The 13,688-nt window shown below is 51.7% G+C and overlaps 5 protein-coding genes across 5 annotated transcripts in view; 2 read left to right on the forward strand and 3 right to left on the reverse strand.

Moving 5' to 3' along the window:
• Window positions 1–337, reverse strand: part of NEUTE1DRAFT_96190 (uncharacterized protein) — a gene marked incomplete at both ends in the record, with an annotated part of 2,433 nt that extends 2,096 nt beyond the window's left edge. Inside the window, one exon of the mRNA XM_009856296.1 lies at window positions 227–337. Coding sequence (XP_009854598.1) covers window positions 227–257 — 31 coding nt within the window. The remainder of the gene's footprint in view (window positions 1–226) is intronic.
• Window positions 338–1,608: 1,271 nt separating this feature from the next.
• NEUTE1DRAFT_104099 (uncharacterized protein) lies at window positions 1,609–3,393 on the forward strand (the record flags this gene model as incomplete). The annotated part of the gene is made up of 7 exons (XM_009856297.1): window positions 1,609–1,642; window positions 1,719–1,853; window positions 1,984–2,058; window positions 2,340–2,529; window positions 2,581–2,804; window positions 3,145–3,236; window positions 3,325–3,393. The coding sequence occupies 7 exons, from the start codon at window positions 1,609–1,611 to the stop codon at window positions 3,391–3,393; spliced, it is 819 nt and encodes a 272-aa protein (XP_009854599.1).
• Window positions 3,394–6,084: 2,691 nt separating this feature from the next.
• Window positions 6,085–8,881, reverse strand: NEUTE1DRAFT_88206 (uncharacterized protein; the record flags this gene model as incomplete). The annotated part of the gene is made up of 5 exons (XM_009856298.1): window positions 6,085–6,856; window positions 7,150–7,452; window positions 7,643–7,760; window positions 7,841–7,965; window positions 8,036–8,881. 5 exons carry the CDS (start codon window positions 8,812–8,814, stop codon window positions 6,550–6,552), a joined length of 1,632 nt encoding a protein of 543 aa, XP_009854600.1.
• Window positions 8,882–10,123: 1,242 nt separating this feature from the next.
• On the reverse strand, window positions 10,124–10,635 carry NEUTE1DRAFT_104101 (uncharacterized protein; the record flags this gene model as incomplete). Its single annotated transcript, XM_009856299.1, has 2 exons — window positions 10,124–10,333; window positions 10,471–10,635. The coding sequence occupies 2 exons, from the start codon at window positions 10,633–10,635 to the stop codon at window positions 10,124–10,126; spliced, it is 375 nt and encodes a 124-aa protein (XP_009854601.1).
• A 2,204-nt stretch (window positions 10,636–12,839) lies between these two features.
• Window positions 12,840–13,193, forward strand: NEUTE1DRAFT_49468 (uncharacterized protein; the record flags this gene model as incomplete). The annotated part of the gene is made up of 2 exons (XM_009855561.1): window positions 12,840–12,870; window positions 13,012–13,193. The coding sequence occupies 2 exons, from the start codon at window positions 12,840–12,842 to the stop codon at window positions 13,191–13,193; spliced, it is 213 nt and encodes a 70-aa protein (XP_009853863.1).
• Window positions 13,194–13,688: the final 495 nt, after the last annotated feature.

Consider the following 13,688-nt stretch of genomic DNA (forward strand, 5'->3'; position numbering starts at 1 on the left):
TTGGGGGGGGGGGGGGGCAAGATGACACCTGGTGTACGATCTCTGGAAGAAGAAAAAGACGCGGGACATCTCCATGTTGTGGAAATCTCATGCAGGGGTAAACCATTCCCAAGGGGGAAATGTCATGCCTCGTGACAACACCCCACAACAAGATTGGTAGTGTAGGATTTGTGATTAAATTGGAAAGCGAGGTTGGACAGCAAAAATTGACGCTTGAGTGACTTACTCTCCAGATACTGCATGTAGAAACCAGCCATGGTGTCGGTTTTTGTCTCTGTAAAAAGAAATTCCAGGAGAAGCGAGACAGAGATAGAACGGCAGAATGTATGAGTTTCTACAAACAGTGGAGGTGACGATGGTGAAAAAGAAGGAGGCGAGGAGGCCGCGGGTAGATGTCCGAGATCCGAGGATGTGATGCAATCGAGCCTAACTAAAAGGCAGAAGGGGATGCGAGGCAGTACCAGAAGCGGGTGGGCAGGTATGGACGACGAAGCTGCATCACCTTGATGAGCAGTCAACGGCGAGACATGTGTGCTTTACATATTGCAGTGAAGGAGCAGCTTCGTGCGGGGCAAGGGGGGAGGCAAAAATGTCCGAATTCAGACGCCAAAGAGACGACATGAGGGAAAGCCAAACGGACAGGAGGAGAAAGTGTTCGTCGGATGCAATGTTTGACCGTCAAGATGCGGCTCAAAGTGTGACCCATCTTGATGCGCTGGCATTGTCGTTGCCAGTTGATAGAGCCGGAGACTGGGCCAACTCCACACCACACATACACCACCCATGGGGTATGCATTAATATGCCTGGGGGGGAAGATCTGCTTTGATAAGTCGAGCCAGTCTTGGATTGAAATGGGCATAGATGGAGCCCGACACCATTTGTGTGATATGTTCTTTTCCCTTTCCGGCACCTGGCTCAACTCTTGGGTCGGCCTCCACATGTTCTTCGGCCTCGTTCGCCGCCCTAGCACACCAGGATCGTGTCCCATCGCTAAACAGATGAGATAGGCTCGCGGGGCTTTTTGATTATGCAGAGTTAGGCATAGCGAGGTGGCAAAATCGGATGCCCAAGAGCCAGTCTGGTGTTCCAAGAGAGAAACCGAAGCAAGACTCGAAAATTCGGGAGCAAGCGGTCTTTTGCCGGCAACCAGTCAAGTTTCAGAAGTGGCTTATGTTGAAGCCAAGGGGTGCCAGAAGAAAGGATGTGCCTGGCTCGCAAGTCGTGGGCACGAAAAACAGTCAATGAAAAACATCAAGCCCGGTAAGATCCATCTGACTGGTGGCTCTTTAAACCACTTATGCAGCCTGGGCTATGGCACATCCAACATGTATCCTCGGTAGTACTGGTGTTTGTGCTATCGACACTGTCGATAGACGGACCGCATGGCCTCTGCGGTACCTTTTTCCAGTAGAGATGAAGTGCGTCTCCACTTGCTATGCTACCGTCAGAGATCAACGGCAGAGGTAAAATAGCACCAAAGTCGGCGGGTCCATATACTGCTACATACATGAACCAGCCAGGAACGGGGTCGGGGTTGGGGGTTGGAACCCGGGGGGGGGGGGGGCGATGAATAGCCAAGCGGGCAGGGAAGGACGGGAGAAGTTGAGATGGCATGTTCGGTTTGGGTGACCTCGCTGAGAGGTGAACCGGAGATCATTGGCGCTGTGAAATTTGTGGGCCAGAACTCGGGCAACATGGGCATACCTTGGTTCGGCAGGCAGCGAGACCTGGGAGGGAGGAGAGACCAGCGGCGTTGGCGACCTTTTCGGAGCTGGTCAGCACAAAGGAAGGAAGGACGGCTGGCGTATCAAAACCGCGGGATCAAGAGATCCGGAAAGACAACAACAAGCCGGTGGTGTTGCTGGGTGGTGTTTTCCGGCCGGGCCATCCATCATCCATGGACCATGGACCATGGACCACCGGCTGCTCGTCGGTGTTTGTTTCTCTCTTGGCAGCACTCATCTTCCAAGCTGTCTACCTAGTTGGTCAACAAATGGGGCAGGGTGTCGAAGTGGTGAGAAATGGTTGTCATGGTCACGGAAAGGGCCGGTACAAAGGTCTGTGTAGTGGAACAAACCGAGCCGTATCAAAACGACTGGCTCTTTGGCCGACCACGAAGTCGGTGAATGAGGGATGAGGTGCATGAACAGTGGCTGGGCCGGCGAACCCTTGCATGTCCTGGGTGCGGGTGCGTCTGGCCCCAGGAGAGAGCGAGGTCGCTGAATGGCCGGTCTCATGGCGAGGCCGCAAGGCCGCGAGGCAGCTAGGCACAAGAAGGCCTTAAGACGCATGCAATGATGAGTTGGCAATGCTGCTGGATATTACATCGACAAGCCAGAATGGACTGGTGCAGAAATCATGGAAGACGTGCTGCGGGCACTGCCAGACGAGTTGCGTGACAAGAGCACCAGGCGAAGAACAGGCAGTGACAGGCCCTTCCTTGCCCTCACAGAGGTACGGGTACAAGTCCTCAGCTGGAGGGGTTCCAAGGGAGCCAACCGGGCCGGAAGAGATACATCGACGGAGCAGTCAACGGGCCCAGCATAGGTTGCCGTGCTATCCACAGGCCGGCGTGTAAGAAAAGAAGGAGGAGAGCGCGGGCGGAGGAAAGCGGGAAGAACGAGGGCAGCCAGTCACGATGGCGATACTTGGTCGCTGTCGCTGGCGACAATTGGTGTTGAAAGGACGGGGAGGAAGAGGAGGAGGAGGAGGAGACCAGGGAGACGCACCCAAGTCATCACCAATGTGAGCGTCAATGTTCACTTCCTGTCTGCCTGCCCATCGCTCGTCGTATGTGAATATCGTGATTCGGCTGTCATCTCTTAGGCTTCACCGTGTATGTATACCTTGCCGGGACAGTAAGTGGCCATGGGGCTGTTGGCATGGCAGTAACGGCTCGTGTTGAGGTGCAAGAAGCCTACACCTCGGTTTGAGGATTTGAATATGAGAGGTTGAAAATGCACATGAAGAGACGAGATCTCGTCCGAATTGTTCACTGAGAATGAGGGATGCGGGGACTCTGTGCTTGCTCCGTGCATAACGAACATGGAGGGAGCTCTTGCTTAATGGGTTCAGTGGTACATACCTACCTCTACTGGTACTGTACGAAGCATGCCTTATCGCGCCTGCCCTACAAACTTGAGGTTCCATTTCTTTCCGTCTCTCTGTCACTTATCTCCCACCTGAATCGGCATTGGAAAGATCGGTGCATGCCACCATGTTCGACGCCGTCTCTGTTTCACACGGGAAGGTTATTTCCTTGGACACCAAACACAGGGCAAAAAGGATGCGAACCAAGCAACCTCGCCGCGACCTCCAATGAGATTGCAAAGCACATGAAAGTGCGCATGGTTGGTGGTCAATGCTCCTGGATTTTCAATCCATGTCGCTAAAATGGAGGGGGAAAGAGGGGCTTTTTTGAGTTAAACATCCAAAGATGGAATTCTTCTAGAACACGGACCCAGCGAACACCCAAGCCCTCACTCAGTGAGTGTCATTGATTTTGCCTCATATACTTTGCCATAGACCATACTTGAATTGTGTCGTCCGAGCCTCGTATCAACTTCTTTGCTATCGATAGGTTTTGAAAGCTCCGATATTAGGTTGACTTGGACATGGCACCATCGAGGATAAATAGACAGGAAGACCCAAACACTTGGATAAAGAGAATCCATCGCCCATGAATCCCCCTCCTCGATCGACATTCTCGGGCTCATTTGCTTGAACCTGATCCCCAAGCTGTGACGACTGAATCAGCACTCGACATAGAAGACCAATCAGACCACCTCTAATGCCATCGTCTCACTTCATCGATCAGCACTTTCCTTGAAGAATCGGGGGTCAAGGGAGTCGTTCTTTCCTTTCTGCTTTCCTGTTCCCTTCGGCCCCGCATGCTCGCTCCGTTCCTTCTTCCCCTTTCCGATGGACACGAATCAGGTTGACATCCACTGCAATCAATGATTGACACGAGGAGGGGTAGAGGTAGAGGTAGGTACGTACGCTCGGTACCACGGTACGGTACAGCTGAGCTGAGCTTTTGAGGTTGTTCCCCTGTTCCCCCTCATCAGAGCCATCACTCGCATATGGTGATGATCAGCCCTTCTGATTTATTCCATTGCAACGTCATGCTTCAATTTCAACATCAACTTACCAAACCCACCAGCTGCGATCTGGCTTCATGCAGTCTTAGTTTGTTTCCAACCTCTTCTCCAGCCATCGACTGCGCCACCAGGTCGCCGTAACGGGCCTCATCCCGTCGAAATGGTCGATTTGACCGGAGAAAATCACGTCGACTGCCAAGAAACAAAAAGCAGGGCCCGGCAAAGACGGGCAAAGCTGCTTGGTGTCGGAAAAATCATCACCATTATATTCCATCATGCCGGCTGATGGGATTTGGCTTGCACCTTTGGACTGCTGTCGCAACTCTCACAGCTTCCATGGCACTCTCGTTACCATCCACATGGGTTGAGTCAACGCTTGACCATCATCCTTCCAAATGACTATCACCTCTTCTTGCCATGTACCACGTTGCTCACATTTCGGTAACACAGGTGAGATTACACGACAGAGCATGAACCACGCATGTTCAGAATTGAGCAGCAGTTCTGCAACATTCTACGACTTGGTTACTTTTCTAGCCATTGCCATATCATTGGCAACTATTGACTGATGCCACCCGGGACTCATCCGAGTGCTTATCCAAGGACCCGGCCAGAATATAATCGGGATATTGATCATCATGAAGGCTGCGAGATGATGAAAACTCAACCAATAAAATATATATGGACCGTCTAAGAATGGTTCTTTGATTGGAGCTGGTTTGTTCTTAATCCAAACCCCCACTCTGCCACCGTCCTGTGATCCTGATTCGAGACCTCCGCCGACCGAACGACTGACAAGCATTCCGGGCGAGTGACACAGATATCGGGCACTGCTAGAGGATTTATGGCAAGCAACACCACTTTGACAAGATGTCTTTGAGGATTCCAAGCCTTTGGTGGTCGACTTGATCCATAATGCGATTTGGTTTCCCGGACGTTCTGTCCGGCAGCATGATTCCTGTACAAGGGTCAAGTGTGGGAACAAAGCAACATCCTGCCTATTTCTCTTGTCTTGACTCACATACTTTTCCGCAGGGATATCGTCCATGGCCTCGAGATTTGTTGCGGTGCATAGACTGCCATGTTCCCAAAGTGTTGTACGCTCACGGCCTCTCGGCACGCATTCCTACATCTACATCTAGCCAGCCCTTTCCTTCGTTCCATATCTCCACGAGTCAATCGATGGTGGCGTGCTCGGAAGGATGGAAAGGATGGGCAGCGACGGATATCGACAGTCAATAACCGATCGTTGGATACATTTCAGGGTCAAATCCATTTCACCCAAGTCTCAAGCCAGGGTATTTCCATCCCAAACATCATATCCTGCAGTCACTATGGTATCGCTTTGTTTCGGAACGGATGGGTGCCTAACCGCGAGGTGGAAGTGCAGTGGAAGGCTTCGCTTTGCCTTGGCGATTGCTTCTGTCCTAGCGCTCTGATAGGCTAACTTGCAAATTTGCAAGACAAACCCACAGAATCCAATGATCATGGTAGCGGAAGCCTTTCCGAGAGCCGCTCTTTGCTGTCAGAATGAGAGTAATCGCATTTGATTTGGGGGGGGGGGGCGAAGAGACGGATGTTGGGCTTACTAAGACTGACCGTTAATATCTCTATACTCACAATGACCAGGTGTCGGGCCAAGTATTCCTTCCATCATTGACGTGCTTATTCGTGCGATCTTTCTTTCAGTCCTTTCAAGTCTGCATCGGCTTGCCCACGGCATTGCAGGATATCATATACCGGCCAATTGGCAGCTTAAGAGCACTGAAATATGCTTGGTTCCGGCCGCCAATGTCACTCTTACTTATCTCAAACCTCTATACATGCGATGTGATGTACAAAGGGAAAGCTTATACTGTTAATGCCGGCAGTGTCTGAGGTGCTTAGGCTCGATAGCTTGTAAACATGAGATTGGCTGGTCAGTATCAGGACTTAAGTAGAGAACAATAACAGAGCAATATTTGGTGCTTTATCATATTTCGCTATGTGAGTTACTGATCAGCCCTGACATTCAATCTGATATGTCCTTGCCGCCTTGCTTGTTGTACTTATTCTAGGCATGCTTGTAGACTACATGGTTAACCCAACGCGAGGGCTTAGTAGCGAACTAAGCATGCCCGTCTATCTCTGACGATGCCGAGAAACATATGCTACCCAGTGTACGACCTGCTTTGAATACAACCACCTAGATGGAAGCGTACGCCCATTTCCGCAGGCCATTGCAAAGATACCATTCTCAGCGTCCCTCACAATATATACTCATCACCAAGTACTCGCTGCCTTGATATCACAAACTACCTGGTCACTATTCCGCATCACTCTTCCCCTTTTCCCCAAGGACAGCCACAGCACCCCATTTGACTGGAACCTTCCTCCCATTCTATCCCAATCTACCCAATCTACTCAATTTACCCAATTCCCTATTGCCCATCAATAATGTCCTTGTCCTCACTCTCCCCCTAAAGTGGAAGCGAACCCACTTCTTCCCTGGAAATACGCCCTGATTGCGTTCACATTCTTCTGCGGGATCGCATAAGCCGGGTGGATAGGCCTGACCCGATCCGAGTCTTCGTAAATCTGGTCATTTTCGTCAATGTAAGGGAAGACGTTCCAGACGGAATCGGCGCCCAAAGCGGCCAGGCTGGGGGTAGTATCTCCGTTGGGAAGGGGAAGGGGATCGGAGTCGAGGTCCCATTGGTGTTGAGCAGAAGAGAGGCCGGAGAGGACGTAATTGGTGTGGTAAGGGTCTGACATTCTGAAGGGGGGGCGTTAGCATAGATAGAGGTTATTGAAGGGGGGATGAGGTGAAGTGGAGAGGGGTGGTGGGTTAGCTAAGTTAAGGAGACCTGAAACGAAGGTGAAGCGAGGTGACGAAAGGTGGAACAGGTGAGGTAAGAAGGTGAAAGAATGTAAAGTAAGATAGGTGAGGTAAAAAGTAAGGTGAGATGATGTAAAGTAAAGCGAGGTAAGATCGCAGAGTACAATGAAACCTCAATCGGAAGCAAAATAAAGCAAAGCGTAAGAAAATGGAAAATAAGAAAGACTCACTTATATGGCTTATCCCTCAGTCCACCCCTCTTAGTCTGGTCCTGGCAACAGCACAGGATATACCGAATCAAACCTTCTCGACTATAGAGACTCTCCGGCGCAGCCGCAAGACCGGTGGCTGTCTTGTTCTTCTCGGAACCGGGGCCGGAGGGACTGAGGCATGCCTCAATAAGGGGGAAACATCCACCCGCCCAGTGGCTGTAACAGCCGTCAACCAGCTTGTTGGTGCGTCCCGAAAACCCGCCTTCGGGTGCGTACTGCCGGTAAGACAACCAGGAAATGAGGCGTGGGACGTCTAGGTAGCTGGTGGGTGGGAAAGAGAACTTGTTAGCTGTCTGTATGTCTGATGAGAAGGTGCTTAGAGGGGGTCATGCGCATATGACATGCATTGTGCTTGTTGTCATTGTTGAAATGGATATTTTATAAGACAGGTGGTGAAAGATCTGGCTTGTTTGCTTCATGTTTTCTGGGGACCGTGATCAAGCCTGCTTACCTTGGAATGATACGGCGAGGGTTGTCCAGGATGGCGAGACAGGCGAGAGCGCAAAAGGCATACGCGCCATGGGCCTCGTTGTTGGGTTGACTAGATATCCCGCCCTCGAAGGTTTGGCCTGGGCTCATGTTAGTCTGACTGCTTCTTCATAGCCTCTTCTGTGTCGATACAAGGATGTAACACTAGGGTAACACTTACAGCTACGCACATATTCCGCTAAGCCAGTCAACAGGTTTGAGCGACCGTCGTATGCAGGAGATTCTGGCGTCAAGTCCAGAGGCAGATCGAGCAGAGTGATAATCACAGCTGCGATATATGCCCCCCTTTTCGGTTACCCCTGTGATGTCAGTCAACATGTTCAATTAAGAGAAGTGTGGCCTGGGACCAACGCACCTGATATCCTCCTCACCTCCCACGCATACCTGAAAGCCACCATCAGGTTGCTTTAAAGAGCACAACCATTTCCACATAGCCTTCTTATCGATAACATCATATGCCTCCTCACCTCCAACCAGGGCGATAGCTAGGATGACCGCATACGTCGTAGCCAGGTGCGAAGTCTGTCCATGGCCTCCACCGAATCCTCCAGACTCATTCTGCATGGTGCGAGCGGTCTCGATAACGCTATCCCGGTAACTGGACACATCTTCCCCCATCATGGTGAGACCGGACAGACACCAGTAGAGGTACCATGGCCTGCTAGCGTCCACTGCAACGAAGCGACCTGGTAACGGGCCAAGGGACTGCTTGAGAAACTTGATATGTTTCTCCCTGTTCAGCTTGGGAAGGCCATAGTCGTTGAGATCGAGAGGTCCATCCTCGCCGGTCAGGAAGGGTAGACAGTGCTCAACAGTTTGGTCCTGGAGTTGGGAGGTGGCCGTGATGAGGTCATCCTTCACCAGGGAAGGCTGCTTGAACAGGTCGGGAATCATGGGTTCGGGCTGTGCTTGCTGCTCTGCGGAATGACTCAAGACAAACTCCTCGTCGACGTATTCAAAGTCGTCGTCGGTGATGGCGTCCAGGTTTTGCTGAGAAGAAGTAGCGACCCCCTCTTGGGAGGTCGGGAAGGAGGAGGTGGTGGAGGCGGCCATGTTTTCCTTTTTGTTCTTTGGAAATTTGCGAATGAAGATGGCGCGATTCCGGCACCGCGCTCCCTTTGTGCGCACCACCATCAATCGAACAGGCAGATTTAGTGAGAAGAAAGTGGCACAATGGTTGAGATTCTCATCACACTTGGTATTGTTCTTGCTGCTGCTCTAAGGTTGGTATGCTACAAATAGACGGATGATCGTCGATGTTTGCGGCCCTCGCATTCGCTGGGCTGTTATGGCGGCGTGCATTGTTGGGGTCCCCCAGTCCACAGTCCATCACTGTCCGCCGGCCGGGCGCTCAGTGGCGGTCACCACTCAGGCAGTTATTGGACGGACGGCGGCAGTGATGGGTGGGATCTGAGATCAGCCAGCTGTCGTCCAGCTGTGGACGCACGTGCCCTCGTCTGCCCGACGTATCGAATGACGAAAGGCTCGATGGAACCGAATCTGAGCTCAGTGAATGTGATCATCGCACCCCTTCCATCTCATTTCCTCGACATTTCTTCGCTTTCTCTCGATTTTATATAAATCTTTCTCCAAGTGGATCGATACATTTAACGCAACCTTGCGGCTCTTAACTCTAACACAACGCCACCTGAACTCACAACCAACCTCTTCTGTAGCAAACGCCAACACATCGGATCTTTCATCGCCAAAACCATGCATGCCGCCAGTTCTAGCGGCCATCGACGGCGATAAAATATCATGAATTGCTCCCAGGATGCTGTGTGTTCTGGGTCTGGATGACTGCGGCAATCCCCGGTCCTCATACCGAACCCGACTTCGGGACTGGTGACGGCTCCGCATTGACGGAGAGCCCGGGCTGGGACTTTGCAAGTTGCCACACCGGTTGCCCTCGCCGTCAGCCCTATGGATCAAGAGACGGCGGAACTCGGACCTTTCGTGAAATCGCCTAGCAATCATCGATCCACCGCACGCAGGAACAGTTTTGCAGTGCATCAGCTCGCATGGACTCCGTCCAAGGTACCCTTGAGCTGCACTGAAGCCGAAAAAACAAGAAAAAGAGAAAACAAAAAAAAACCGGAATGCAAGAAGTGAATCGTTTCTGCTGGTCCAAAAGCTCCTGATATCCTTCTGCCCTACTGCCCTGCTACCCTGCTGCCGAGCAATCTGTGAAAACTTTTGATAGGGGTCAAGAAAGGACTACCCAAGAGACTCAGGAAATTGGCAAAAGGCTAATGCCTGAAGACCCAGGAAATCAGACAGGGTGCTGACAGATCTCTATCGCTCAAGTCCGAGCCTGTGCCTTGAAGCGCAGGCAAGATAGTGCTGGGCAGTACATTAACTGAGCGAACATATGTATGCTGCTTCGTGTGCTTACTATCGGGCGCTCAAAGAGGGATGGTCTTTTCGCCAATTTCCGCCGTCTCTACGGTATTCCTACAAAATGGTCTTCGGAGACATTGATCGGTTTCTGGATCCACAATTTCCTAGGCCCTGGCTCGTCGTCCAGCATTCGGATGTTGGTCCGTATGCGCGGCACTTGTACCGGCAACGACGGCAACAACCCCGGCGAACACCCGCAAACACTGCCGGAGAGGTTCGACCACGTTGCTTCCGAACCATCCAGGTTATACCCCTATCAGAGATGCCCGCGTCAAAGTTGGTTGTGAACGACCCAGCAGCTGAATTGACAAGAATGCCGGTATCTCACGCCATTGATCTCCATCTCTTGCTCTTCGTGCCGTTTTTTTAATTCAGGGGACATCTACGCACCAAAGACATGGAGCAAGCAACCCCGAGCACAAAAACACATGTTTCTTGCTCGTTACGAACAGAGCTTTTCTGTGTTGAGTTTGGCTCGATATTTTGACAGTGGCCACAGCCAGGGTTTTCGGTAGCGAGCGCACTAGCGGGCTTCTTCTCCTCTTTGAGTGCCATCCTGAGGCTCAAAATCCGAAGGTATCGTGGATCTCTCGGACGAACGACACGGGTTCCACGGTGAAAAAGTCCCCCGTCCCTCTAGACCAAGACTTGACTCGTTTGGGTCTGCCGATCCCGAGAGGAACACACTAGTCTAGTGTACAGGCCGCATAAGGAGCTTCTGATCGGGCTCCAGCACGCAAGGTTCAAAGCTGTCGAAATGGAAATCTTCTCTTGGTTGATGGGTGACACTAACCTTTCTCATGGTTTCCTCATGAGGTGTGTCCTTATACGTATGTTTCGTTTGGTTTCGTTTCAACAGAAGGATGCCATTAAAAGCAGGAACAAACGCTACGGGCAGGTTAAGCTTCTTTCAAAGGTTGCAACGGCTCCTCTTTTTCAGGGTCCGGCCCAGGAGCGAGAGGGGTCTCCACAAGCCGAGTGGATCTATTGACCCTAGCTAGCGTGGGGAAAGCTCTCGCTGACAGGGACCGGCTTCATTCCCAAAAGAGCTTGAAGGGGAACACTTGGACCAGTTAAATGGGTGGCAGGTACATATTCTGTCCACTAGTATCGCAGCTCAATGAGCCGAATGCAACAAGCCACCGACCGGGACCGAGAAGACGAGCGACGGCCTGCCAGTTTGCGTCCAGACGACAGCAACAGCCACTGTGCGAGTACTTGCGGCCAGAGCTTCTCCGGCGACGACATGCCTTGTTATTTCTCAGGTATCGATTGGCCATTTCATCGACTGCGCCGCAATGACGGAGCCGGTGCACGGTGTCAATTTATGCTGTGCTCCTCTCCTTTTATCACACAATTGCTGACTGAGGGTGCAATCTCTGTCTGTGTCCGTGGACGTTTGCTGGTGAGTTGATCAAGATCATATGGTAGGTAGACGACGTTGACTCCGGTCGAGACTTTTTTTTTTTCACTACCTTGAATATCAACTTTGGGGGAGAAAGAGCTGCAGCCAACTTGAGTTGGAGAGTTCAGACTGAACACCACGTCTCTCAAGCGGATTCCGGGCCCCGATTGGGACGACAGATAACAAAGAGAACCGGGGATTTCTGGCCAGATCTGGATGTCTGAGACCCTGACCAAGCTGCTTTTATCACTCGAGACATGCCGGGTATACCGTACAAGGTATGGCGATGACACCGGCAGTTAAGCCTGCCCAGACGATTCCAGCAACTGTAGAGCGTGTGACAAGGGCGGATAGCAACAGAGTTTAGTGCAGGACAACTTCCAGAGAAGACTGTTGTGAGAGGTGGTGGAAGGGTCAGCCACCATGCGTACCTTGTGTGAAGAGGAACGCAACCTGGCAACGTCGTGGCGACCGCGATACGATTCGATCATGACGGAGACGCTTTCTAACCTTGCTAGGAGGAGAGCGCTGGAGTGATGGGGCAAGCCGGAAACGGCCACGTCCCACAGGTCTCAACTCTTCAAGAAAGGCCAAGATTCGCTCCCCCGTTTCTGGTGTGCATGACAAACTTGAGGACCGAGGAAAAAAAACGAAAAAAAAAAAAAAAAAAAAAAAAAAAAAGATAAAAAAGGCGGCATTGGGCGAGGAATGATTCTTACAGACTTGCACGTGCGTTGTCGGGATGATCCTTAGGAGTCGGTGATTTGTTGTTTTATGGCATGTCAGGCAGGAATCGCTAGAAGTCGACTCGATCCGCAATTTCGCGAAGTGGTAGGCCAGCATAACCCTACCTTTGAAACCAGCTCGTTGTCGGCAGGAGCCGCCTTCTTCCTTTTCAAGCTGGAGTTTTGTCCAGGCACTCCCAGGCTCCGGGCCATATTCCGGACTCTGTAGCTGCTTTCAACCAACTATTCACTTGGGTACAGTAGACAGGCAGCAGGTTGGGATGGGATCGCTTGCACGGTGGGTGATTCTCTCCGGCTGGGCCTTCCTGGCATTTTTTTTGCCTTTCGCTTGAAAATAGTATTACGGACTATACCATGTCTGTGCCAAAAGCTGAACTCGCCTCTCCCAAGTGCCAGCTTGGCTTCGGTTGGCTGTGGCCGTCCTTTATTCTTGCAGATGAATATGAACAACACGAGAGCCCAAGTTATGGTCAAGGCCCATGTCTGGTTTGTTGGCACTGGGTCTCGTCTTCTGGCCTCGACAACAACGTTGAAGACATACCGGGGACTGTACCCCTGAGGTCAGTGTTTTAGGTCCCCCAACAACCTACGTCTTTTGATATCCCACAATGGGTCCGATTATACACTACAGCTATCTATGTATCTTTGTTCCATTCGTCCTTTGCTCCGTTCCTCCAGGGCATTGTCCAATGTTGAACCAAGGTGTTGTGCGAGGAGAAGCGGGGCTTATCGCTCCTCGTCACGAAATGGTGTAACCACAAAGTTGAAGTCTTGTTACAGTGCGACGAGGTTGGATTGGTGGTCTCTGGAACATGAAGAAGCTCTTGCCCAAAGTCAGTGGAAGTAGGACGGAAACTGAAAAGAACCTTGGAGGCAGTGGGGAGATGGCGTCTGTGGAGCCGTGCCCAAGTGCTGGCAGCGACGAGTGGCAGGCCATTCCCGTTAAACATGGGACGAACTGATTGGCCCTGGAACCATGCACGCATCCAGACAGTCCAATCAACGTTGTCCTCTTACTGGGGTTGTATATGCACCCTCACCGCCTCTTCAGCGTTGAGTGAGGAAGGAAGGAACTCTGTCTGTCTGTCTGTCTGTCTGTCTCTCGCTCACTTTCTTTGCCTTCAACTCTTGTAGTGAGTGGGTGAGCGAGGGGTTGACGGTGCACCATTGGCACTCTACGAGAGCACCATCCATCACTCTCAATTGGCCGTGCCGGGTTTCTTGCTCACTCTCAAGTGGGCTGGAGCCAGCCTCCCTCCTCTAATCCTCTTTTTTCCCTAGTCTCTCCACCCGCTTAGACTCTGTCCTCCACCTCCTCGTCGAGCCATTTCTCGACCCAGCAAAGCGTTGTCTCCATCTTCCAGACGACCAGACCACACACAACGCAGCCAAGCCAGCGCCGGCGTCCCTGTTCGCCTTTCCACGCTACGCTGGAAATTGATCAAAAGTGTGCGAGT

This window comes from Neurospora tetrasperma (genome assembly GCF_000213175.1).
Source record: "Neurospora tetrasperma FGSC 2508 unplaced genomic scaffold NEUTE1scaffold_6, whole genome shotgun sequence".
Lineage (NCBI taxonomy): Eukaryota > Fungi > Ascomycota > Sordariomycetes > Sordariales > Sordariaceae > Neurospora > Neurospora tetrasperma.